Source organism: Bactrocera dorsalis, chromosome 4 (genome assembly GCF_023373825.1).
Source record: "Bactrocera dorsalis isolate Fly_Bdor chromosome 4, ASM2337382v1, whole genome shotgun sequence".
In the NCBI taxonomy this organism is placed as follows: domain Eukaryota; kingdom Metazoa; phylum Arthropoda; class Insecta; order Diptera; family Tephritidae; genus Bactrocera; species Bactrocera dorsalis.
The window spans coordinates 47693435-47719664 of record NC_064306.1 but is presented as its reverse complement, the minus strand read 5'-3'; the positions used below and the strand labels follow the sequence as shown (position 1 = coordinate 47719664).

Here is a 26230-nt window from a genome sequence, read left to right as displayed (position 1 = left end):
AATAGCCAGACAGTTGGTAATTAAGATAATCGAAATACAATAATAATTTAAATCAAAATATGAGTAATTTCAAATTCATTTGCATACTCTCGCAACATGTTGCTACAGAGTATAATAGTTTTGTTCATCTAGCTATTTCAGTGCTAGTTCTTGTTTGTGACACCGAAAATAATTGAGTAAGATATAGAGTTATGTATATATACATAAATGAACGGGATGACGAGACGAGTTGAATTCCGTGTAACTGTCTATCCTTCAGTAATGAGTAAAAATTGAGACATTGTGATGAAACTTAGTACAAGTTCGCTCTCGTTGTCAGGATAACTCCTTACAGGATCCAAGTGAAGGAATACGTGTTTTAGTTAAAACCTTAACTTAGTACTTGGACGAAGGAAAAAAATACTGAAAATGGAATTTTTGGCAGACATTTTTACATAAAAATGAAAAATTCGCGAATTTTTTTTCAAATAATTATAATCGAAAAAAATCCTCCGTTCAAGTAGCAATAGTATCCCAAAGACCTGGGTAAAATTTCAAGAAGATGGGTTGAGTAGTTCTCGAGAAATCTTATTAACCGACTTCAGAAACACAGTCTCGAGAAAAGCGCGTTTAAAGAGGGCGCACTTAGCCTAGTTAGCGTCGTGCGCACAAGATCTCAAGGCTGTATCTCCGAAACTCTTACTCGGATCAAATTGAAATTTTAGGACAATATTCTTGAAGTATTGTAGAATTTAATAGGACAATAAAAATAAAAAAAAAATCGATTTCTGTAATCATTCTTAATATGTAACCTAATATGTTTATTGCCTACAGCCACGAAGGGGCTTAAATATTTCATGGGAATTGTTGTAAAGATTAACCTACTTTTCAGTGAAATAAATTGAACTACTCAACCGATTTCATCTAAATTTAGTATATTCGGTTATTACGAAATTTTAGAACATGGAATTGATATCGGACTAAGACCATGTCTACTATCCGCAACTTAAAATTTCATTTGACAGTTATCGGAATAAGGCACATATCTCACGTTTGAAAATTGTCGAAGTAGGACCATAACTTTTAATGACCACAAATACCGAATATGTGGTTCACCAGTACCTATATAGCTGATCTTTAATCGAAAATGTCGTTGAATCTGTAAGATATATCATTAAGCTTTAGAGAAAATATTTTTTCGATAGTTAAAAATATATCAAAACTGCTTCTATTAAACCTAAAACATTTTTTTATATATTTTCTGATACCTTCCGGACTTAATAATAAAAATTAGATCCTGGCAAATTGCGAGCGTATAAATGCTAATTAAGGTTGCAACCGAACTTCAACTTCCTTACTTTTCCATACATAAAAACATTTAGTCGCGTATATAATAATATAATATATTAAGATTTTTTAAAGTCGAAAGGTCTTGTTGTTACTTTATTGTAAACAATCTTAATCTATGATATTTTTTCTGCTGAAAATAATAATAAAGACAATTACGCCTACAATTCTTAACCTAAATGTTACAACTGCAAAAAAAAAACCGAAAGAAAAGGAAACCAGAGGAATGTATAGGCGGATTTATGAACAAATATGGCAAATATATTATGAAAATTATACAATTCTTAATTTTTTATATTTAAATAACTCAAGCTTTGATGTAGTGTATCGAAATAGATATTAATTCGACGAAAGCTCGGGATTTTTGAACAAAAAATGTTTTTTTTATATCAAAATGAATGAAGAAGGGCAATTTTCCTATGATGTGCAAATCGGAAATTAGAAATAAATTTCTAAATTATGAATACACTGTTTTGGAAACATATCTTCTTCGATGTCGTTTAACCCTGAACTTCAAATCCATATACACACTTAAAATAAATAAGGATATCGAAAAGAGGCCTAAATTTCGGCAATCAGTACATGGATAGCTCTTTAAATAATGATACTAATCATGAAATTGTTCGACCTACTTTGTGTATGTTTCGAAACCAATAAAAAAAAATCTTAAGAAGAAATATTTCCGAATAAAAAATATAATTTTGGAGACCAATTTAAGTTTGATGTTATATATCTTTTACCATGGACATTAAACAATTTGTATTAGTTCGGCGTTTTAGCGAGTAGTTTAAGGTTAATTCGGTTACATTTCCCTTCCTATGGATGTTTTTGAGAGCTCAGAGAGAGAAAAATGGTAGTTCAAGTTTAATTCGGTAGGTTCAGCAATTTTAGAGAATCAGAGAATTATCATTTCTTTTACCGAAACAGTAAGAATGAGCCTGATCTTCAATTTTTTCGAATAGTCTTCGTTGTAAAGGAGTTTTTTTAAGTGCTTTAGGAAATATGTGTTTCATAGATCTTTACCTTAGCGGCATTGAATACCACTAATGACAACAGATTGCTTTCTTTTCTTGAAACAACGAGTTGTTTTCCTTCTCTGAAAACATTTTCGAGTTTCAAACGCAAATAATGTTATAGAAAGGGCTCTAGTAAGATCTTTCAAAGATGTAAAATTTATTAAACTAGGCTTGAAGCATGATAACCAACACAAAGCTGACAAAAGAAGATTTAAAGACAAGTGCTATGTGATACAAAAATCATATCTAAAGACTCTTGTTTCGCCACAGCGCTTTTAACCACGAAATATATGCCTTCTATCTTTTTAACTTCTGGCTGAAAACTTTCCCAAACTAAATGTGTTTAAAAAAACTTCCATTAAAACATTCCTACTATTAAATTTTATCAGTTTTTTTCGAACTGTTAAGAAAGACATATCAGAATTGCGTGTTTACTTATTAAACAGCAGTGATTAACAGGAAAAGAGCTACACGCACACATGAGCATGTCTTATGGGATTTATTAATTTCTGCTAAAACTGCGGAATAAATAGAATTAAAAATATGCAAATAATTCCGCTGGAGATTTGAGTACACATATGTACATATATACTTCTAAGGCTAATTATTTTTCATGGGCTTTAGCGCAATTTTTCGAACAGGAAAAGGAAGATCGTAAATAACCATTATCTTGTATACAAAACACGATCACTCGGCTGTTGTGTGATATTGTCCATTTCACTGAAAGCACGTGAACGCACAATACACAATAAGTGCTCTCTCTTCACGCTCACGATCTCTCATTGCTGACACTCGTTGTTACCGAATTATAGCCGATGATTATTGTGTTAGTTTGGGATGACTAATCAACGTAGGAGCTGCGGCACACTTCATGATGCAATTTAAATCATTAAACCGTGGCAATCGACAGCGCAAACTCTGCTTCATCTTCAATGGCTCAACTCACAGATTATCAATTAAAACTACAGGTGTTGTATAAAGAAAATCTGTTTTGCTGAAATAAATAATTTATTTGTTGTATTTTCTAGTTACAGTTGTTTAATAACAGGCAATCATATTATGATCTTCAAAATAAATGCACATTTATTTAGTTATTTGCATTTAAATTCGTCTAAATGGGTGTCGACATCGTAATACTTATAGTACGCATAAAACTAGCTAACAACAAGGTCTTTGTGTTTCAATACTATAATATCATATAATATCAATTGAACTATTTTTTAATCACATATTGGTTTTTCCATTCCTTCTACAGTTAAATACCGCATAAATACTTAAAATGTATTTAAAGCGCAAGTGCACGTTTGACTTTGAGAACTAAGCTCTCATTAGTGGTTGTTGTTGCTGACATTGTTTGTGTCAACGGTGGTTGCTGTGAAAGCTTCGGCTCGTTGCTGGGTATATCTTTTTCTTCTTCATCAACATTTTTTGTATGCATATAAGCTAGAAATGTTGTCCAAGCCAAACTGCAAATGCTAACGAAAACGACACGATGTTGTTCAGGTACCATGGAGAAATTTATTGTCTGAATGACAGGCCAGATGCAAATGCCAACCTGCAGGAAAAAAGAAGAAGAAATAATAAAAAATAAGACTTTAATATAAGAGGTTATCTCTTGAATATATATCGTATGTACATACCTCGAATGCTTTTGGGAATTTATCTTTGACCTCTTGCACAGCCTCTTCAACGCTACGTCCTTCCATTAAGCTCATAAGAAAGAAGAAGCTGGTACCAGCGAAGGGGCCATATGAGATCTGTTCGACGGCAGCCTGTTTTAAGAAAAATTCATACATTCATATGTATACTCGTATATCAAATACTAAATGAAGTGTATATAAATCATACAAAGGTTGTAAATCTTAAAGTAAATGCAATATTTGGTACTTACTTTTGTAATACCAACTCGTAAATTCATTTGCGGCCACATGGCAGAGCTTAGACGCACCCAACCATATAGTGTAGGCGCCACATATAGCGCGCCGAACACACCATAGCGCAGACAACGCATCCAATCGTAGGTTTCTTTATGGAAATAAAATTTATTATTTATTTTATATATTTTTATAATTTTTTTATGCGTTTACTTACTGAGATCTCTACCCTCAATTGTTTGCTGTATGAGACTGCTTGTGGGCCATATTACTGCATACGAAATGACACCTCTGGCCAATGGATGTGCATTCGCAAAACTGCGCCATTGTGACTTTAGGAACTTGAGGGTAAATGTGGCGACCATTTTTACTATAAATTTATTTTATCTAGAAAAAATAAAATAAAATGCTAAAAAATAATTATAGAAAATTAAATTTAATAGAAAAATATAATATTTAAGAGTAATTATAAAAAACTGAAATCCAAAAAAAAATATATATTTATACACCATTATCACTATAGTGATCTTGTCGGAATTGCGTCGGCGCCTAAAAGTAGGCAATGTGCTTTCAGAATATATGAGTTCAAATGAGCAAATACTTGTGATTCAATATGAAAATACGTGTACGAACTTAAAAATGTGTATCGAATTTGCTCTTTTGCTGAAAAATAAACATAAATACTATAGCTAGAGCACGTTAGAAATTTTTAAGCGTATTATTTGTTAAATAAAAACTTTCGTTTAAAAAAATGTGTTTTTTTTATTGGCGATTAGGTACTTATTTACTTATGCACTTATCCTAATCGTAAATAATTTAGTTTTTATTAAAGCTTATTGTTAACAATCCCATTCATATTTTATTGCACTTTCGCGTGTAGAATGGCATGCATGCGGGCAAGCTTATTATTACTAAACTATCTAATAAAAAATTTAAAAAAAGTACAAATAAGCACTTCTATAAATACATATCTTTTTTTGTTGATATATATCGTAGAAATTTAGAACTAGTCACCTAAATTAGTATATGTATAATGTTATAAAACCGAGCTAAGTATCGATTTGTTCTAGATCCATATTAGTACAATGGGATCACCTCGTGGGAATTTTTTTTCCATATTTCGATAGTCTATACCTTTAAAAAATTCGTACTAAAATTTGACTTGAATATTTCAACTATTTTTTGAGTTACAGGTTTCTAAAATGAAGCCGTTTAGTTCAATCAGCTTAATCAGTTTATCTTTAAGGGGTTACATGGGTTTAGAGGTTTCAAAAATTCGATTTTTTTACTATCGCATTAAATTTTACAACATTTCTATAATATTGTTCTAAATTTTCAATCCGAGTAATACTTTCGGAGATACAGCCTTGAGAACTTGTGCGCACGAGGCTAGTTAGACCAAGTGCGTCGTCTTTAAACGCGCTTTCCTAGAAACAGTGTTTTTGAAGTCGCTTGGCAAAATTTCTCGAGAATTATTTAACCGGTCTTCAAGAAATTTTACACAGGTCTTTGAGATATAATTCTTATTGACTTGAACAAAGGATTTTTCTTTCGATTATAACCATTTGAAAAAAAATCTTGTGAAATTTTCCCTGAAATTTAAATTATTTTGTAAAAATGTCTGCCAAAAATTCAATTTTTTTCCATCATTCTAAGTTAAGGTTTTAAATAAAACACGTATTTTTTCACATTAGATGATCCTGTAATGAGTTATCATGCCAACGCGGGAGCATCTTTTTTCCGAGGGGTCATCGGAAATGGCGTCGCAATGGCCGAGCTTAAAATATTTTTTTTTTTAATTTCAGAATTTTTTGTTAATAGTGTATGTTTGTAACAATAAAATATTCTAATAAAATAATTCACCTTTTATATGAGAAAGGCTGTTTTTTTACCCCAGGAAACCCAGGTAACCACTTAAGCTTTTTTTCCAAAACTAAATTTTTCAAATTTCCTTCGGTAATTACTACGAGATTAATGATGCAGTTAGTATCAATTTTTTTCTTCACGTTCTGTAAATTTTTCAAAAAGTCAACCATTTTTTATACGTCGACATATTCTTAATTTTGGTGTTTTTTTCTTTTGATTCCAGGTCATTGTACGAACAATATCTTCTGGAGAGCATTTGAGGTGGATCAAATTTAAATATTATATACATAAATCAAGACCTTAAATACTATTATAATCTATCCCAAATTGAACACTTATGCATTAAATCCAACACTCTTCAACTGACCACCGGGTGAACATAAAATTTTATTTGTTTCAGGAAATGCACTTGTGGTTAGAAACACTTACGCATATGCACATATTTATGTAAACATACCTACATTTGTACATGTATATATGCCTAAAAAACAACTGAGAGAAGTAAAGCACATGTCTGAGAGACATTGAACTTGGCATTTGAAAGCTTTTTTCGTTGTATATATTTAAGTGAGTTCCTATATTTCTCCTCGGCACTATGGAAATAAATATGTATGTATGTATATGTATGCATGTATACTGAAGTATATAAGAGTATATATAAGTATGTACAATTGTTAATAGGTAATGTAAACAAAAGCTGTCTGAAATAGTTTGAATCAGCAAATATCAATGAATACTGGACTTTAGAAAGCGACTCTTTGTAATTTAAAATTGGAATATTAAAAAATGGTTTGGAAATTCTTGAAAGTTTTATCAGTGAGTAATCAATTAATTAATTATTTTGTAATTAATTAATAGTTATTTAATTGTTATTCAATTAATTAATTATTACTTAATCAATTACGTTAGGAATGTTTTTGTATACAAATACGAAGCATTTATAAGGCTTCCGCATCAATTGGGACTCATTTGTTTGATATTGCACAATATTATATATCATTTGAATAAATTAGTCCCGGAATGACAAAAACATTAACCAAAATGTGATGTGTTCATTCATAAAAGATGTCGAGATTCTCTGTTATCTCTCTGATTCTAGCACGGTATTTTTCAATAACAATAACAAATAACAATTCACTCAATGTTTTATGTTTCTAAAACAAGTCTTTATAATAAAGTAGCAACCATAACACTTTTAACGATTTAGTCGTCTTGATTTGGCGTCATAAAAAAACAGCTCACAAACGAAACTAATTGACGTATGGAGATCAAACTTCACTCCAACTTTAAAATAATCGTGTGTTGTAATAATCTAGGAAAAAAATTTTATCGATTCGTTTTGTGAGCCTCTGGACCAATTCGTGTCTAATTTGACCAGATAATATTTTCGCGGTTTTATTACTGATTTGCGCATAATCATTCGCTATATGATCGATATATAAGATATCTGTGATAAAAATTTTGTCACAAAACTCTATCTTCAAACTAAACCAAATCATGATATATATATATATAAAAGCAATATAAACAATGACTTGTGTCACATAGATATTACGTAAATGAAAGGAATGAAAAAGAAAAATAAATTTAATTTCTAATTAAGAGTTTCGATGTAATAGCCTTATCTGCCGTAAACAAGCATTATTTATATTTACAAGATAATGTACTCCTATTTTGCGAAGACTTTTCAGACCATTATTCTTAATACCGTCAATTATAGGATATTTGTTTAGCTTTCAAGTTCTTTAGTATTTATCCGATTTAAAATAGGCTCTTTTTAAAACCTTACAAGCATGCCAACGCTTAATGCAATTTTTCACAAACTTATTATAAGCTCCGGCTAGGCTGGCTTTCAGTGGCTTCGCGGAATTTTTGTTTTTTCTTTCGCTTTCTGATAGTTTTTGGAGTGCCATGCGTCAATGTAAGGTTCTCAGCTACTTTGTCAAGGATTTTTTTGTGACCTGTTCTCGATATCGTTTCAGTTCTTTTGTTTCTTTAACTTTTTCGAGGTTATGGTCATTAACAGAGGTGGATGGATAAGGTCAGTTTTCGATGACTTTACGACTTTCACTGCATGCACTGTGCCACTTAAATAATTGTGTTCATGTTAAAACAAAATTCCCAAAACATTTCTTCAACATTTTCAAAAATTCTGTAACCATGATTTCATTCCACACACATTTTCAAGCAAACTGGTTGTTCAATTTTTATCCATGGTAAAAATCGCTATACAAACGCTTGGCAACGTAAACAAATAGCTACCAAACACACACTAATTGGCAAATGAAGAACAAAATTCACACGAACATAAATAAATTTGAGTCATTCTAGCAGCAGATCCGAGGTTCCCTACATTTTTTAAAGAGAAAAAAAGTGATCTTCCATGATGAAATGTCAAAAAATACTGAACAAAAATATTACGACAGCTTGACCCAACTCAGGCATGATTTGTCAAAAAATGCTTTAAGCAAAAAATACCTCTACTTGGATCACCCGTTAGAAAAAAATGTATCAATACGCTTTGCGCGCGCAATTTAAGTACACAATCCGAAACAAATTTCATCAGCTGGCAATTTCGCGGTGCCAATAATGCTCTGCACTATAATCTCTACGTGTTATGATAACGCTGATTAAGGTTTTGTCACAAGACTTTATCTCCACACTCTAAAGCCAAGCATGTTTCTGTATATATATATACATATACATAGTATGTACATACGCAAAAATTTACATGAATATGAACATACATACATACATGTATCTGTATTTAATATGCAATGTAAATCATGACTTCAGAACATTTAATTGTAATTTGATCTGTCACAAGCAATTTTAAAACCTTTATTATATGACAATTCGCCATGCAATTTAAACTGTTTGTTTAGAAATGACATTAACGGAAAAATATAAACGAGAAACAAATATAATTTCTAAATAACAAATTGTTCATTCACACGCCTGCAATTTCATGCAATAAGTCAGTATTTCATAAGGCAGTATTATATGGAACGCAAGAGCAGCAGTTAAACCAGCTGATTTACATAATATTCGCGTGACAAACGCACACACACACAGCCAACAACACTTGATCCCCGCAGTTGATGACGAGCGACGCCGCCACGCACCAGCTGACGCACATATTCATTTGTCAGCTCCGCGTCATCGCACACCGACGAAGCATCGGAAATCACACCACAAGCATTTCAACTACCCTCTCAAACATTTATACATAGATTGTATGTGCAATTGTTGCGAACTATAGACTTTTCAGAAATCAATGCTTACATTCTATTTTAAGAAACTGTCCAGCTTTGTTACCGTCGAGGGTTTTTCACTTGCTCAATATTTAATCAGACTTCACTTTCTTAACGCTACTTATTTTTACAATTAGAATAAGTTCTATTTTCCCCGCACAGCAGATTTCACAAGTGCTCAACGCCCGCGTTGGATTATTACTGAGAGAATAATTCTCGAAAGTGAATGTATTTTAGCAACATTTGTTCGCAATTTTCATTGATAAACGTGTGAGATTACTACGAGCATACAAGTATGTGTGTAGTTCGTTCGTTGATGAGAGAAATACTCACAAATGCTGAGAAAGCTCGTTCCAAAAAGCATTTTTGTATTTAATACCGGAAAAAAATAAATAATTAATTTATATCCAAGAACTTAGATCCCTTCGAGCTTGCTATGCTATTAGTGATTTATTATTATTAAAATTTATGCGCTAACTTCATCCATTTCCTTTACAATATATGTATGCGTTACAAAAAAAAATTAAATCAAATATTTAATTTCAAAAATATTGTGCAATAAAATTGATGTCATAAACCACAATTGAATTGACCAAACTTTACATATTGACAGCTTTGGTAAATAAAGCACAGCACAGTTTGATTGCCACTGCACCTTTCACATCCGTCATCGCATAAGCTAGAAAAGTCAGTTGCTCGCGCCTAAAACTGTGATTTCCGCGTATAAGTGCGTTTATTCCGTCGCGAAACAATTAAATTCGGTAAATCGGTTATTAAGTGGTGTATAATTAAGTGAAAATGCAAGTTTATTAGTGTTTCTGTGTTGTTATACGTTTGGCATTAAGTATAGAATCGAATTGCTGCTTAAAAACGAAATTCTGATATTCCTTCGCTGCATCGGCGCACACCAGCGGCTGGCGTGGGTTGTCGGCATAGCATTTCAACAGTTTGTGCTCCAATTTCTTCAGGTTCTCGCTGTGCACTTCAGCAAAGCGTACGGGTTTGCCCAGCATGGCTTCTAATTTCTCCAAAGTTTTCACATATTGCGCCTCCTGCAATTCATGTGATTTCATCGCCAACAAGCTGGCCTCTTTGTCTTTGCCCTTGAAGAAGCCGCAGGTGCAACAGCGTGCACAATGTATGGGTTCGTCTTTTGTTGGTGCCGGCACTGCAACTTCGGCGATTTGTTGCTTGGCACTTTCCAGGCGATTTATAACGCTCGGTGTGACGTGTATGGCGCTGGCACGCACTGGATTGATGATGTGCGCCGTTTGCGGCGTAGAATTTCCTGCACCCATTGGTAAGTGGTTAATTTGTTTCAATAAATTAGATGCTTTTATTTATGAAATACTTTTTACAGTCGTTTGAAAATTGCAAATTATTATTCGTTGCAGGGTTTTTGGAAATTTTCAAATTGACTCGAATTTATCAAAATGTCAATCGGATTTTTTGACACTTAACAACAAGTGAGTACTCTGAGAAAAAAATTGTGTGCTTGACTTCAATTAGGAATACTTTTTTTCATTTGTATAAAAAATATTTGTAAAATTAAAGTAAATAGTTTAAATTTGAATATTGTCTCGGTGGGGTAAAATATAATAAATGTTATTCAAAAATAATTAAAATTTTCGTAGAAAGTAAACTGATAACTGCATAAAAATAAAATATGTAAATTATTTAACTATGTTAATATGTATATTAATCTACTTATACATATACATACATTTATGTTCAAAATAATAGAAGTGTATATGATATATAAGTGAATTTTAGTTTTAACTCAACTTTCACAACTAATTTTAAGTCAGATAGCGTCAAGGAATTAAGGCTGTTCGCTTTCGTCAAATTGTTGTCTCTTGGAAACTCTATACACAGCTCCCGGTATGCTTCTTGTTATTCTTCTTCTTGTAAAGCTTACTTTTCGGATAATTTTGTTTCAGTATATTATTGAGCTCGTCCATAATTCCTTGGAATCTATATTTAAGACATCCAACACTGCGTGAGAAGCAACTATGAACCGTTATTTAAGATATTAGAGGAGTTCTGGAAATTACAGTTTATTGTCGGCAAAATTAACAATTGAAAAGTTCTTAATATTAGGAATATGATATTGAACCGATTATCCAATTACATCAATTACTTCTTGATTTAAAGAATCAAATTCAATTTAAAATTGTTCTATATGGGAAGTAGGCGTGTAGGTGGTGTACGCGTGTCCGATTTCGTCCATTTTTACAATGTGATACAGGAATATGAGAATAATGCCACGTACTAAATTTAGTCTAAAGCGATTTGGTGAGGTCCCGAGAAATGTGATTTCATCATATTTTTTGGTTTTTGGTTAATTTCGTTTTGTGGGCGTTGCGGTAGTCCGGAATGCGCATATCAAGTTTCATCAATATACGAGTATCTCAATTGTTACTCAAGGGTTCGGGCTATTCGAATAATTTTAAGAGCCCTAATATACTCTACATACGTACATATACCGTTATGCTGTTAAAAAGCACAGTTAGTCGTAACAGACAATGATACCATTCTCTGTTAAGAAAACATATCTTAACATTTTCTGTTACATTTACACTTTTTCCTTCAAACGTGTCACATACAACATGCAACCTCGGCCAGCGCACAATTCGGTATGGACGAACAAAAATTGTAAATTTTCTTCAGTTGTATTTTGTGAAACGCCGGTATTGGATGGGTGCGCGCATACGCGTCGTTTCTGTGTATTTAAACGAAGTATGTTTTTATTAGAATTATTAAAAATAATACAAAAATTGAGTGTTTCCAAACGCGTCTAAACGTAACGAGTTAAAAATATAACGAAATTCGAATAAGAAACGGAATGATATTCAAATTGTTTTAAATGCATACATAATTTGCTGTTTTCAATGCTGAAAATTGTGCCTTTTAATTATGCGTATTGAAACGAATAAGAGCAACGGTAAACTATAAGCGAATAAATTTACACATTTATTGAAAATATTTATACGCATTGTATACAACGAAGTGTTTGAAATAAAGCACTAGCGTGGCATAGATTATTATAAATTAAGTAAGAATTAAAAATACACAGGTGTATGTAATCGCAAAAATTGTGTTGGTGTGTAATGTATGTGTTTTTATTATTATACAGCGAGTAGTAAAAAAGTGTGTTTGCTTTAGCGGTATATTGTTTTCATTGGTATGCAGGTTCATACATGCTCTTGTATAAGTGTTATTGTTTGTTTACAAGTTCGTTCATTTATTTCGTATGTATGTGCACGAAGTTAAAATACGTGTGGACAATCAATGCCGACGTCGATAAGAATTCAATAGTGTGACAATTAGTAAACTGCTCGTTTGTGTATGGAATCGTGGAAATATTGGTACTAGAAAAAAATTATACTTACGTGCACGATATGTGTGTAGTTTGTTAATTTATGAAGTACTATCTACTGAATTTTGTTTTTTGTTTTGCGGTGACGAAGTTTATCTGCTTTTTATACCATATGTATGTATAGGCATGTCTGTATGATTATATTTATAAGTGATAAGCGCTGACTTACCGGTGAAATCTAATAGACTGATAAGAATCGCGATTGAAACTTTTGCTCGCCAATTAAGTTTATGTTCGAGGAGTAAATATCTTAAATAAATAACAGTAAATGAAATTGAATTTTTGTGCTTACTGCCATAAATGTGCAGAAGTGAAAAAAAACAATCAGTAAATATTAATTTGGCTAAATGGAAAGTAAATTGTGAAAATGTACGAGTATGAGTGTTAATAAATTATGAAACTAAATAAAATAAATATCATTATATTATTTTTTTAATGAATTAATAGTATAATGAAAATAATTAATAAAAAAATAAAAAGTAAATAATGAAATTAATTAAAAATTCAGAAATAATTAATTAATAAAAGATAATTGAAATGAATTAAAACTGAAATGAAATGAAAAAAATTCAACAAATTTATGAAAATTAATATAAGAAATTTAATTTTCATAAAATAACTTATTAAAAAATAATAATGGCATTATTTAAAAAAAATAAAAATTCAAGCGAATTCTAGTGAACTAGTGAACTATAACTATATTACGAAAAAAATAATAGTAATTTAAACAAAAAATTAAATTAAATTTAATTAAAATAAAATAAAAAAATAATTAATTAAATAAATCTAACTGAAAAGAAATAAAACTAAAAACAACTGCAAATTTATAATAAAAAAATAAAATTAATATATACAATTATTATAAATTAATATACAAAACTAGTTTTTTATTTCAATTAGTATAAAATGTGATTTATTATTATTATAAATAAATGTTAATTAAAAAAATAATTAAAGTAAATTTAATTAAAATAAAATTAAAAATAATAACTACATAAATAAGTTTGACTGAAATGAAATAAAACTAAAAATAAATTACAGATTAATTATATACAAATTATATTATTAACAAAAAAAATAAAATTAACATAAAAATTGATGTAAAGTGTTATAAATTAATTTATAGAACTATTTTTATTTAATTTAATTTTTATTTAAATTAGTAAACGAATATAAAATTATAATTTTTTAATTATAAAAAATGAAATAAATTATTACAAAAACTAATTCTAAACAAATAAAAACAAGAATATTAAACTGAAATAATTAATAAAACAAAAAAATATATAAAAGTGCTTCAAATTAAATTTAATTAAAAAAATTCATATAATTTTTACATATATTTAGGTTATGTTGCTAATAACGAATTATTGCAAATTATATAAATATAAAAAAAAATACATACATATATAGAAAAGTAAATATTTAAAAATGTTTAAATAATTAAAATTAAAAAAAAAAAAATAAAAAAAATTAATAAAATAGTAAAAATCGAAAAAAAATTGCTACAAATTAAATGAATTAAAAAATATCTTAAAATTTACTAAATATAAATTAACACATTTTAATATAATTGCAAATAATATATCATTGCAAATTGTATTAAATAATAAAATGTTTCAAAAAATATTTGGAAAAGTAAGAATCCAAAATCACGAAATCAGATGAAAATAAATAAAGTATTATTAAATCGCTTCAAGTTAGGGGAATTTGAAAAAAATATCACATACAATTATTAATTTGAAAAATATCATAAATAATTATTATATTATCATCAACATATTTAAATTAATTTACTAATAACAAATCAAACAAACAAATTTTCTCAAGTTAATTTGCAAAACATGTGCACAAACAGAGCAGCGACAGCAACAATGCAAAGCTAAACAAACAATAATTGTGCATAGTATAGGTAATCTGAATAAATAACAACAAAAAATACAGCGAAAAGTGCAAAACAGCGACACTACCTGTTGCTTAGCCATACGTTTCTTACGCGCATGCATAGTGTCGAACAAATGTACCTACACCCATACATACATATGTACATGCTTGCCAAGGTTAACTGTTCAGCATTGCTGCACATCCAAAGTCACACCAACATGCTAGTGCAACGAATTGACTAGAGAGACCTGCTTGCCAGTGTATTTGGGCACGTCTTGAATACAGCTCTAGCACAGCACCGCTTAGAATGCAATGCGTAGCCAACAATGTGGCACCACTACAACGTGTTTTGCTCTTCAAGCATGCAAAGCTATGCAGCACACGAGTGTGCCAGCGATGCCAATGCGCTACTCAGCGTTACGTTTGCACACATTTACGTACAGGTGGGGTGCAACAACAATTGGTCTATACATATATGTACGTATGTACATAAGTATATAAAGCAGAGATTATAAATGCAAATACGCGAGCATTATAAAGTGGCGCGAATTGTTCCGATTGTGATTAGCGCACTTATCTGTCGGGATTTCTACCTCACACTTCTGAACGCTTCGATTAGCAAATCTGTGCAAAAAATTAAATGCGCGCATTTTGCACATCAGATCCAGCATATTATCCACAATTCCAATTTCAACTTCAAGTAAAATCAATTTCACACTTGTGGTATGCCATAAGAACGCGCTCAGCAGAAAAACCCGCGTACATGAGAAGGCAACTCGAAACTTGTATGAAACATGTAACGAAAGAGGATGTGAAAATAACGAAATAAAAATAAGTAAAAATATAAAAAAAGTAAAAAGTAAAAAAAAAATTAAAGAATAAAAGCGTAAAAATATTTTAAGCGGCAAAGCGTACTGAAGCCGCGAAAGTAGCGGAAAGATAAACTAAGCTAAAAATAATAAAAAATAAAGCATTTCGTTTCAAACTACGAAAAAGCGGAAAAGATGTCGAAAAAACGCTCACAACGTGACTGCTGACCGGTTTTTAAAGCGTCTAGTTGGCTTTTTTTTGTTTGGTAGAAGCATGTTGTTGATGTTTTATTTTTGCCACAACCGCGGCTAATACTAATTTGATGGCCTAGTGTTGGTGTTTATTGTTTATTTTGCTGTTGCGCTTTGGCGTTCTTCTGACATTGCGCGCTTTGTGTCTTTTCCGCATTTTTATGTGCCATACACATAGTAAAGAAGAGAAGTAATATTTCATTTTCTGATATTTTGCAAAAAAAAAAATTAAATAGAAAGGAAATAAAATATTAATGAATAAAAACATTTGAAAAAATATAAAATTTTAATTAAAAATAAAAAAAACAATAACTAAACTAACTAAATATATTTGAAATATAGTATGAAATAATAAAAATAATTATAAATAAATTAAAGTTATTCTGAACTTATGACTTTTGAGATTAATATTCAAAAAAAAAAAAAATATGCGAATTGTGTGCTCATACATTCGGAGTGTTTTTTTTTAAGATATACGTGTTCATATTTCGTTTTGTGTACTGTCATTTTTGGTAGCAACTTTCAAATAAATTTTTTCAAGCCTAGCCGTTTCGATTAGTTAAGGTTGTCTTGCTAGAAAACGTGCTTCACTTCACGAAAATAGTTTTTAATCGTTACTTTCAAATTATTATTACGCCTTGAACAGAGGATATTAAGGGATTACATGGGTTTCCTTGGCTAAAAACAGCATTTTTTCAACAATTTTTTTCTCATAGAAGAGTGTAACACTCTAAAACAACAGTCAGAGATCCTACATAATATACATACTATATATAAATGTTCAGCTTGAGAACTGGAACCGTTTTAGTCATGTCTGTCTGTATATATCCGAGCAAGTTCCTCAGTTTTTGAGATATTGGTGTGAAATTTTGCACATATCCTTTCATTTCAAAAGGCTTCTAGTTTGTCGAAACGGCTCAAAGTCAAGTTCTTCTATGAAAAGATTTTTTATTTGACAAAATATCTTACCGAAATTCGACATAAATACAGTCTTTGAATATATTGTTCATATCGGATAACTATAGCTTAATTCTTCCATACAAACTGGTCGATCGAGATGAAGTTCATGTATGGATTTTGTTTTTTTTTTTACTTTCTTGTTTATATTTTGATTATTTTATTTTTACTTTTGCACTATTCGTATTCAGTTATCACTCAAAGTAAACATATTTTTTGGGATATTCCTGAATCTTCAAAAGAAAACTGAACAGAACAGAACAGCTGATTTTGACATTATGAGTGTTAGACTTAGTGTTAAATTGATTTTTTGTGTTATTGATGTTATGTTTTGTAACTACAAAAATAGATAACTGTATTTTATATAACTAAATTTTATATTTTATTTACTTTACGAAAATATTAAAAATTTGCACACAAATTCTCATTCCTTTCCTTTTTTTATTTAGGTATCATAACGAATAAAAAATCGAATTAGAAATCATCACACATACAAAGAAACTCGAATACAATATAATTACAGCAAATTAAAATAAATAAATTTTAAAAATAAAAATATTACTAATTATAAATATATAGTATAAATATGTGCCTAATTTCAATACAGCATCGGTGAAATATTTTTCCTCAAAATATAAATGCATGAAAAAGTGTCAAAACGTGCATGAAACCACAAGAAAATATTAAATAAAGTGCCGAAAGTGTCTTCGAAAAGTGAATAGTGAAATTTGTTTGTTTGTCACTTTGTGATTTTTAACAACAATAATTCAATATGAGCGGTTATTATATCAAGCAACCGCCACTCGCTTCCAGCCGCTTGATGCTGCCACATCCACATTATAAAAGTGCCAATAATCTACAAACAGCAACAAAATTTAAATCCGCAATACTTCATCGCTTTTCATTAACAAGTTTAGTGCTGCTCCTTTGCTGCATCTTTTCACACATTCCACACAGCGACGCCTTCAATCTGGAGAATCGTTTGCCAATAGTCAAGTATGGACCACATGCGAACTCATATTTTGGCTATTCCATAGCAACACATACGGTGGGCGAATACAATTGGCCGAATAACACAAAATGGTGAGTGAGAATTAAAAAATTAAATTTGTAGAGAATGTTAGATATATACTATGTAGTATATATAATTTGTGAGTTTTGTACTCTCATGGAGTGGTTGCTTCATAATAGGAAGTTTAATAGAACTGGGCTTGTAGGATTTTTATTCAGACGCTTAACCTGGCTTTAAGTATTAAGCAGGGGAATAAACTCTGATCAACTTATTCGAGACTCAAAGTGTTTTTTTTTAAATATGTCAAAATCAGTTGCTTAAAATTACCTTAAAATATAAATAAGTATTATGTCAGTGATTTTCTGCAAATCCAGATAATCGTCTGAAATTTAATCGAATTATCCTGAATATACATATACTTAGAATTTACTTATACCCGAACCTATTTATACCTGAATGTATACTATACTTAGGCAAAAATCTTTACCATAGTCTTTAGTGACGAAATGCTAGTCTATTTAATACATTCAAGGTTTCTTACTTTTTTTTTTTAAGAAAAAACTCATAAACTTCAAATTTAATGGGGAATGTTTATTATCACTCGATAGACATTCTTTGGAAGATTATCTCTTTCAAAAGTTGGCCGAGACTACTTCTCAGATAGTCCATTCGTTGAGTCCAATTTTCGATGACTCGTTCGAGTATTTTGACTTGTTTTATTTAAATTTTTTTTCTGACAAAAAATATTTGAAGAGAGCTGTTGTTTGTCAGAGCGGCAAAAAAATAATAATATTCTTTAATAAATACTAATTATATCAGAAATAAATTGTAATAACCAGTTTCCCCAATGAAGGAACCACTTAAATCAACACAAATCACATCCTAAAACTCAATACTTTTATGCAAATGTGTTAAGCAAAACGCCAATTTCATTGGAAACTATTTTGTATGATTCAACAACGCGTTGCACTTCAGTAAAATAATGAAGATGAGCGCAATGAAAAAATATCCGAAAGATAATTATAATAAATAAAGTGATCTCGCCTATAAACCAAAGGCTTAACATTTACAAAACTGGTATTCAAACAATTATGTATATATGTATGTAGGTGGATGTGTGTAATTTACATATTCATATATATTAATAAAATGTTGTACGTGGAAACACCGGCAGCCATCACAAAATAAACAAGCGATATAAAAGAAAAATGCAATTATCCGCAAAAATTCCGGGAACTCGCACACATTTCCATAAATTGAATTGCAACTGCACACCTCTTCTTGTTAAAAAGTATATTCAGAATGAAAAGCACCGAGTTGCATGCGAAAAAAACTAAAAATTTAAATCAATATTTACAGCAAATGGAAAACAGAATATAGATAATAAATTATGTAAACTAATATCCACATATATACATACATATATATACATATGTAGGTATATGTACTTACATATATACCAGTGAGTTGCTTAAAAATCATGCTCACCAATTTGTTGGCATAAAATCAAAAAACAAATTTGCGTTCAATTTTAGCAATACTTTAAGTGCTGAGCAAACTGTAACGTGATCTGCAGAAATTCGAAAAGCAAGCATAAAATATTATATAAACGATAAAACCGAATTGAATTAAATTCAAAGGCAAACAATTATTTTGACATGTTCAAAACCATTTCCTGTGTCTTTTTAGGAACCTTCTTATTTACGAATTTTTAGTAAAAAACTGAAAATTGGATTTTTGGCAGAAATTTTTACAAAATAATGCAAATTTGCGACGTTTTTTTTCAAATAATTGTAATCGAAAAAAATCCTTTTCCAAGTCTTTAAGATTTGTATTTCAAAGACCTGTGTGAAATTTCATGAAGTTCGGTTAAGTAGTTCTCCAGAAATCTTGCCAAATGACTTCAAAAAGACAGTTTCGAGAAAAACGCGTTTAAAGACGGCACACTTAGCCTAGCTAACCTCGAGTGCACAAGTTCTTAAGGTTGTATCGCTGAAATTTGAAAATTTAGGACAATATTCAAGAGGTGTTGTAGAATTCAATAATGCAATAAAAATCGATTCTTTGAAACCCGAAAACCCATGCAACCCTTTAGTTTCCAGGTCATATATTTTGGAGTAACTTTGTTTAGAAATCACATTGTTTCCCTCTTTTAACTGTTCAAATATATGACAGATAAGATCACGCATGAAAAATCTTGGTGACTAACCTGTAAACAATTAATATTTTGTCAAGCCAACAGCAAACTGTACTTTGTACCCTTCTTGGTAAGCAATAAATTTATCAAATACCTTGTCGGCTGAGTATACAATATTTACATTAACACGGCAAAAAAATATTTTATCTTTATCTTAAAGTGGAGTTTATTTTGGTAACAAAGATCAAAATATTTGTTTTCTTGAAAATTTGCAACAACTGTTTGTTGAACACATTGTATACTCTACTGGATACAACATGAAGAAATAACCGCTTGCAATACCAGTTGTTTGTTCGATTCACCATTTCTTAAAGTGCGGCTACCAGAAAATAGGAAATATGCATATTTTACATATAATTTTTCTGAGATATTACTTCAAAAATTTGCTTCTTCGAAGATGTTTTTGATAGCGATTATGTTTAGTACTTGTAATTATATACAACACTTCCAGAATGTCGATATTTCAACATTATTAAAAATGCAACAATTTCGGTTTTCCGCTCATTTCGTAAAAAAGTCGCTTATATGATACAAACAAAACCAAAAGAGCATATCACACATTGATTCATATCCGAAAAGAATCACATCATTGAACCGTTCAGCGATCATTGGCCACCGAAATACAGCTAATGCATATGAATCTAAATATTTACACTTGTAGCTATGTATTTCCATATGGTTTTATGCAATATCTGACAAGCAATTTGAGCAGAATTACTCTGAAAACACCACAAAATGAATTTCCGCAATAACAATTTGCTGCTATTTTTAGCTATTTTACATTTGCACAATAATATTGTATAAACTGACGTCAGTATACAACCGTTGCGTCTCTGGCGAAACCATTTGGGATAGACTTATGTAGGCCTGTTGAATTTGGTTTAAATAGATATACATACATACATATCTACATTTATCTTTTTGGTCAGAAGATTTGCACAATATGCATTATATGATTTCAAAATTGACTTCCTCGATTCGATTGTTTGTTCGATTTGCCAGTTTCCTTTGTATCAGAATGTCGTCTACATATTGTATTTTGAAATGTTACGATTGATTTTCAGCTGTCCGTTAAAATAGATACAAATGTGCGTTTGTAGGTCGCACATACTAAGTATTAAGATATATGACTAATACCTTTTGATCCATTTCGAGGTTACCTCCTTTTTGAAAGAAAAAACACAGAAACTTAAAATTTAGTGGGGAATGTTTATCATCATTCTAGAGAACATTCTTTGACATTTATTTTTTGAAGATTATCTCTTTCAAATGTTGGCCGCGGCTACGTCTCAAATGATCCATCTGTTGAGTCCAATTTTCGATGACTCGTTCGAGCATTTCGACTGGTAACTGGCGAACGACATGCGTCATGTTTTACTCCAAGGCCTAAATCGAATCGGGTTTGTCCGCATAAACTCTAGACCTTACATATCTCCACAGAAAAAAGTATAATGGTGTGATATTACACGATCTTGGTGGCGAACCGGCCAAAACGTGAAAATTATCTGCTCACCGAAGTGTTCTCTCAATTAATCCATTGACTGATGTGAAGAGATGATGAGCTTCAATTTCAGTTTCATGGTTAAGTTCTCAATGACATAATTTTTGAAGAAATGTGGTGGAAACATCGTCTTCCATCGGCTCAAAAATCGCACCAAAGATTTATTTTTTTGAATGAAATCGCAGTTCTGGAATCTCTTCAGGTTGCTCTTTGTCCCAAATGCGACAATTTTGCTTGAAATGCTTGCTAAACAAAATTTGGGTTGAAAACGTCGCATCTTCTTGGACTTTTTCAAGATCCCATAGAGCAAAGCGATATCGCAGGGAAAGGTCGTGCGGTCAAATATTATCTAATAATGAATGCTAGGTCTCAAGATGAGTGATGGTGTTGCGAATAGTACGCTCAGTAGACTGATTAGTAGTTGGCAGACAAGTGCCGAATCGAACACAAATATTTTGAATAAACAGCATAATTTATGTGAAATTTAATAATTTAGGCGCAACGTAAACTTAAGCCAGTTTATTGCGTGTTTTCGTTGCTCGCATAAATTATGTATGTGTAAAAAGGAAAATTTTATTAAAATTTATGCCATACAATTTACATAACACCAACAAAAAGAATTATATAAATATATATTTATACATATGTCAGTATGTATGTAAGTTGTATATCTACTAAGCGTACAAACGTGTTTGCCATGCTCCAATGGGGCACATGTACGGGTGCTGCTGTTGTTGGTGTAGGGCGTTGTAGGCGCCGCATTATTGTTGAGTGAGCCGCGTGGTACGTAATTTTTAGGGCGTAGCAGAATCGTCTGCCAATTTTGTTCTTATCTTATGTCTATATGTTGTTGCTATGTAGCTTTGGTATGCATGCGGACTTACTCGAACATATGCCATAATGCTTGAAAATGTTGAAAACAATTATAGCAAATATGTAGCGTGGTAATCTATGAAGCTCAGTGCAATGATGTCATTAGTTTGGCCATTTGCGGCATGGATTTCAGTGTTTATACTTTAAACATACATTAGACATACATATGTTATGTATATATTAATACAATGTAGCTGTTTTCGTTGTTCTTGTTGTTGTTGTGCGTATTTTACAGATTTCGCTGCACGATTGTAAACTTTTGTTCCTAATTTATTAATTACTATATTATGCTGCTGATGGAGATCTACTACCAAAGGTTGTTATTTTTAATTGTTTAATATGTGTATATTAGGGTAAAATTTGCAAAAAAATATCGGAAGATAATTTCATTTAAATGTTGACCGCGGCTGCGTCTTAGGTGGTCCATTCGGAAAGTCCAATTTTGGGCAACTTTTTCGAGCATTTCGGCCGGAATAGCCCGAATTTCTTCGGAAATGTTGTCTTCCAAAGCTGGAATAGTTGCTGGCTTATTTCTGTAGACTTTAGACTTGACGTAGCCCCACAAAAAATAGTCTAAAGGCGTTAAATCGCATGATCTTGGTGGCCAACTTACGGGTCCATTTCTTGAGATGAATTGTTGTCCGAAGTTTTCCCTCAAAATGGCCATAGAATCGCGAGCTGTGTGGCATGTAGCGCCATCTTGTTGAATCCACATGTCAACCAAGTTCAGTTCTTCCATTTTTGGCAACAAAAAGTTTGTTAGCATCGAACGATAGCGATCGCCATTCACCGTAACGTTGCGTCCAACAGCATCTTTGAAAAAATACGGTCCAATGATTCCACCAGCGTACAAACCACACCAAACAGTGCATTTTTTCGGGATGCATGGGCAGTTCTTGAACGGCTTCTGGTTGCTCTTCACCCCAAATGCGGCAATTTTGCTTATTTACGTAGCCATTCAACCAGCGTTACTACCAAAGGTTGTTATTTTTAATTGTTTAATATGTGTATATTAGGGTGAGTCAATGTGCAGGGAAAAAATATCGCTTTAAGGCAGGATTTTTGGCTTTATTTTGAAAGCTGTCGTTGAGCATTCAAAGTCCCTCGTAAAAAATCCGTTTTAATGAAAAATGCTATAACTGTCGACCCGTTTTACACTTTTTTAATTTACAGATTCTTGTAAAGCATAGAATTTTCTAAAAAAAATTTACTTCAGGGAAATTTGTGTTTGCGTTAATGAAATTTTATTTTCAACTACCAATTTATTGGAGGGTTCTTTTTTTAATATAAAAGCAAAAAAGCTTCAAATTTAATGGGTATATATATTATCATTTGAAAGAACATTCTTTGGTATTTATTTTTTGAATATTATCTCTTTCAAATATTGTTTGCGGCTACGTCTCAGATGGTCCATCCGTTGAGTCCAATTTTCGGTGAATACTTCGAGCATTTCGACTGATAACTGGCAATTGAGACGCTTGAGGTTTTGCTCCAAGGCCTGAATCGAAGCGGGATTATCCGCATTGACTTTAGTCTTTACACATTACCACAGAAAAAGTCTAACGGTATGATATCACACGATCTTCGTGGCCAATCAACCGGCCCAAAACATGAAATTATCTACTCACCGAAGTGTTCTCTCGGTTACGTTCTCACCGGCATCATTTTTGAAGAAATATGGACCGCACCACACTAAACAGTTGTTATGGATATTAATTTATGGATGAAATGGCAGCACTTGAATCTCTTCAGGCTGTCCTTTGTTCCAAATGTAGCAATTTTGGGTGTTTACATACCAATTGTGTCAGAAATGGGCCTCATTGGTGAACAAAATTTGGCTTAAAAAAATCGGATCTTCTTGGATCTTTTCAAGAGCACATAGAGTGAAACGATATCGCTTAGGAAGGTCGAGCGGCTTCAGATCTTGCGCAAGCAATATTTTGTATACTTTCAATGTATAATCCCGAAGTAAAATGCGCCAAGTCGTTCCATACGTCAGTCCGAATTGCTGCGAACGGCGCCGAATCGACTCTCCACGGTATTCGTGTATACTCTCAGCAACGGTTGCTATATTTTCTTCGTGTTGGATTTGGTCTATTCGATCGAATATTATCCAATAATGATTGCTGGGTCTAAAATGGGTGATGGTGTTGCGAATAGTACGCTCAGCAGGCCGATATTTGCTCAACAACAAAAATTAAAATTAAGCTCAAAATCTTGCCTTACAGGTATCTTTATTTCTCTAAATATAGGTTAATTTTAACCTGTAAATTCATAAAGTTGGAGTTTTGACACACCCTAGTGTACACTGGTATATTATATGGATGTTTGTATTTTATGATTATTGCTTGTTGTTTCATTTTCATTTATGCACAATATGAACTTGGTGGATTGTAAAATTTATGACTACAATTATTGTTGTAGTTCTTGTTCCTAGTTATAAACTATATAATTATATATGTATGTATTTTGGAACACTTTGGCCCAAAATATAAATTTATGAGGGTTCTGAAAATTTAGGATTATCTCTAAGTTATTTGGTTAACCTTGTTCCACGAAGGCTTATATAACGACAGATATCAAGAACGTTGCGGCACTTATCGCTCACCTAATCGATGAAGTCAATAATCATACACGAGTAGCTACAGCACTCGTATCTACGTTATGTATGTTCATATGTATTATTACGAGAATATTTTTATTACGAGAAAATTTTGATTAGTTGATAGCGCTCGATGAAGGTTCTTCGAAACGCTATAATAAAGATAACGGGGAAATAAATTCTGGGAAAGCCCTTTATTTTTATCAATGACTGACGATTGTTTTATAAGATTAGTTATATAATATAAATACATAAATACAAATAACAGGTCAATTGAAAAGTTCCCGGCCTGACACGCAGAAGGCGTTACTAAGATTATGCCCATATGATTTTTGGTAAGCCATTAGCTTCAGAATGCACGTGTATAAATTTGACAGTTGTCGGATCTTTAGTTTGTAATTTATATCACTTTGAGTGAAGCAACTCCCGATCTGGACTTTGAGACTATTTCCTGCTCTCGGATCACAAAAGAGCTCTCGCTGGGAACAAATTTTCTTCAAATGAAGAGGTGATCACCACAACTGAGGCTTAGCTATTGATATAAAAAGATTGCTATCTCCACTAGAATTGAACAGCCAAGCGCTACAGTGGTCCGATTTGAACAATTAGTTCAGATATTGTAGTGCTACCTTGGGGAATAATTTATGCCGAATTTTGAGAATAGAATTTATCAATTAAAACATACATTGCTTGATTTTTATTGGTCCGTTTGTATGGTAGCTACATACTATATATCTTATAGTGGTCGGATATCGATGGTTTCGATATATTGTATGAGCAGCTTCTTGATGAGAAAAGAACTGAGGGATTTCGTATTCTCTCTATTAAGTAAAAAAATATTTTTTCAGGTACTTCTTTTTAAAAACTAATTAAATCCTTAGCTTCACCACAATTTTTTAAATCTTTTGCCGCTAATTACGCCTCATTAACTGATTCATCAGCTGTTATTACCGTTGTGTATCGGTCATTTGATTTGCTGTTAATTTTTACTGTTCGTACTGTTTTTGCTGTTACTCAGCAACACGAACAATTCACCTTCAACGAAACGTCAATTAATTGCACACTTCATGCAGGCTCATCAAAATGCCATAAACGTTGCTTGTTTCATTGCGCGCCGGTTCATTTTATTATTTTCCTATAATTTCATCTACACAATTCGATAAAAATTGACATATACAAATATATACATACATGTGTATGCAAATAAAATATTATTATTGGCAGTGATTGGTGCTTGCTTTCAATATAAAATATTGCACACCACATAATAAGTAAATAATGTCAGTTGCAAACAAGTTGTTGTCGCTGGCATTGTTGTTGGCGCATATAAAAATAATAGTAATAGATGGGCAAAATGGGTTGGAAAAAACAAAATATTTGAAAAATAAACAATAGAAAAATTAGCAATGAGCGTAGCGTCTGTCGGTC

At 31.6% G+C, this 26230-nt stretch overlaps 3 protein-coding genes across 4 annotated transcripts in view; 1 reads left to right on the top strand and 2 right to left on the bottom strand.

Annotated features, from left to right (window-relative positions):
• Positions 1-3399: 3399 nt before the first annotated feature.
• LOC105233109 (PXMP2/4 family protein 4) lies at positions 3400-9547 on the bottom strand. Of its 2 annotated transcripts, none has more exons than XM_029553338.2 (5): positions 9368-9547; positions 4434-4586; positions 4234-4367; positions 3983-4114; positions 3400-3897 (listed from the first exon to the last, which is right to left on the bottom strand). In XM_029553338.2, exons 2-5 carry the CDS (start codon positions 4579-4581, stop codon positions 3628-3630), a joined length of 684 nt encoding a protein of 227 aa, XP_029409198.2. In that variant the 5' UTR covers positions 4582-4586; positions 9368-9547; the 3' UTR covers positions 3400-3627. The 2 variants fall into 2 exon arrangements, with proteins under 2 accessions (XP_029409198.2, XP_011213370.2); XM_011215068.4 differs by having other exon boundaries at positions 4434-4603; positions 9368-9546.
• Positions 9548-9856: 309 nt separating this feature from the next.
• LOC105233110 (uncharacterized) lies at positions 9857-10805 on the bottom strand. The gene has a single exon (XM_011215069.4). It carries the CDS (start codon positions 10632-10634, stop codon positions 10146-10148), a length of 489 nt encoding a protein of 162 aa, XP_011213371.2. The 5' UTR covers positions 10635-10805; the 3' UTR covers positions 9857-10145.
• Positions 10806-17192: 6387 nt separating this feature from the next.
• LOC115066668 (integrin alpha-PS1-like) overlaps positions 17193-26230 on the top strand; it is a 47835-nt gene continuing 38797 nt past the window's right edge. The window contains exon 1 of the mRNA XM_049455172.1: positions 17193-17700. Within this exon, the coding sequence (XP_049311129.1) occupies positions 17390-17700 (311 nt within the window). The 5' untranslated portion in view covers positions 17193-17389. The remainder of the gene's footprint in view (positions 17701-26230) is intronic.

Coding starts and splice junctions, on each gene's coding strand:
- LOC105233109 (XM_029553338.2), bottom strand. CDS start 4,581: ATGGTCGCCACATTTACCCTCAAGTTCCTAAAGTCACAATGGCGCAGT. Junction 4,368..4,433: donor AATTGAGGGTAGAGATCTCA/GTAAGTAAACGC, acceptor ATTTCCATAAAG/AAACCTACGATTGGATGCGT. Junction 4,115..4,233: donor TACGAGTTGGTATTACAAAA/GTAAGTACCAAA, acceptor TTCTTAAAACAG/GCTGCCGTCGAACAGATCTC.
- LOC105233110 (XM_011215069.4), bottom strand. CDS start 10,634: ATGGGTGCAGGAAATTCTACGCCGCAAACGGCGCACATCATCAATCCA.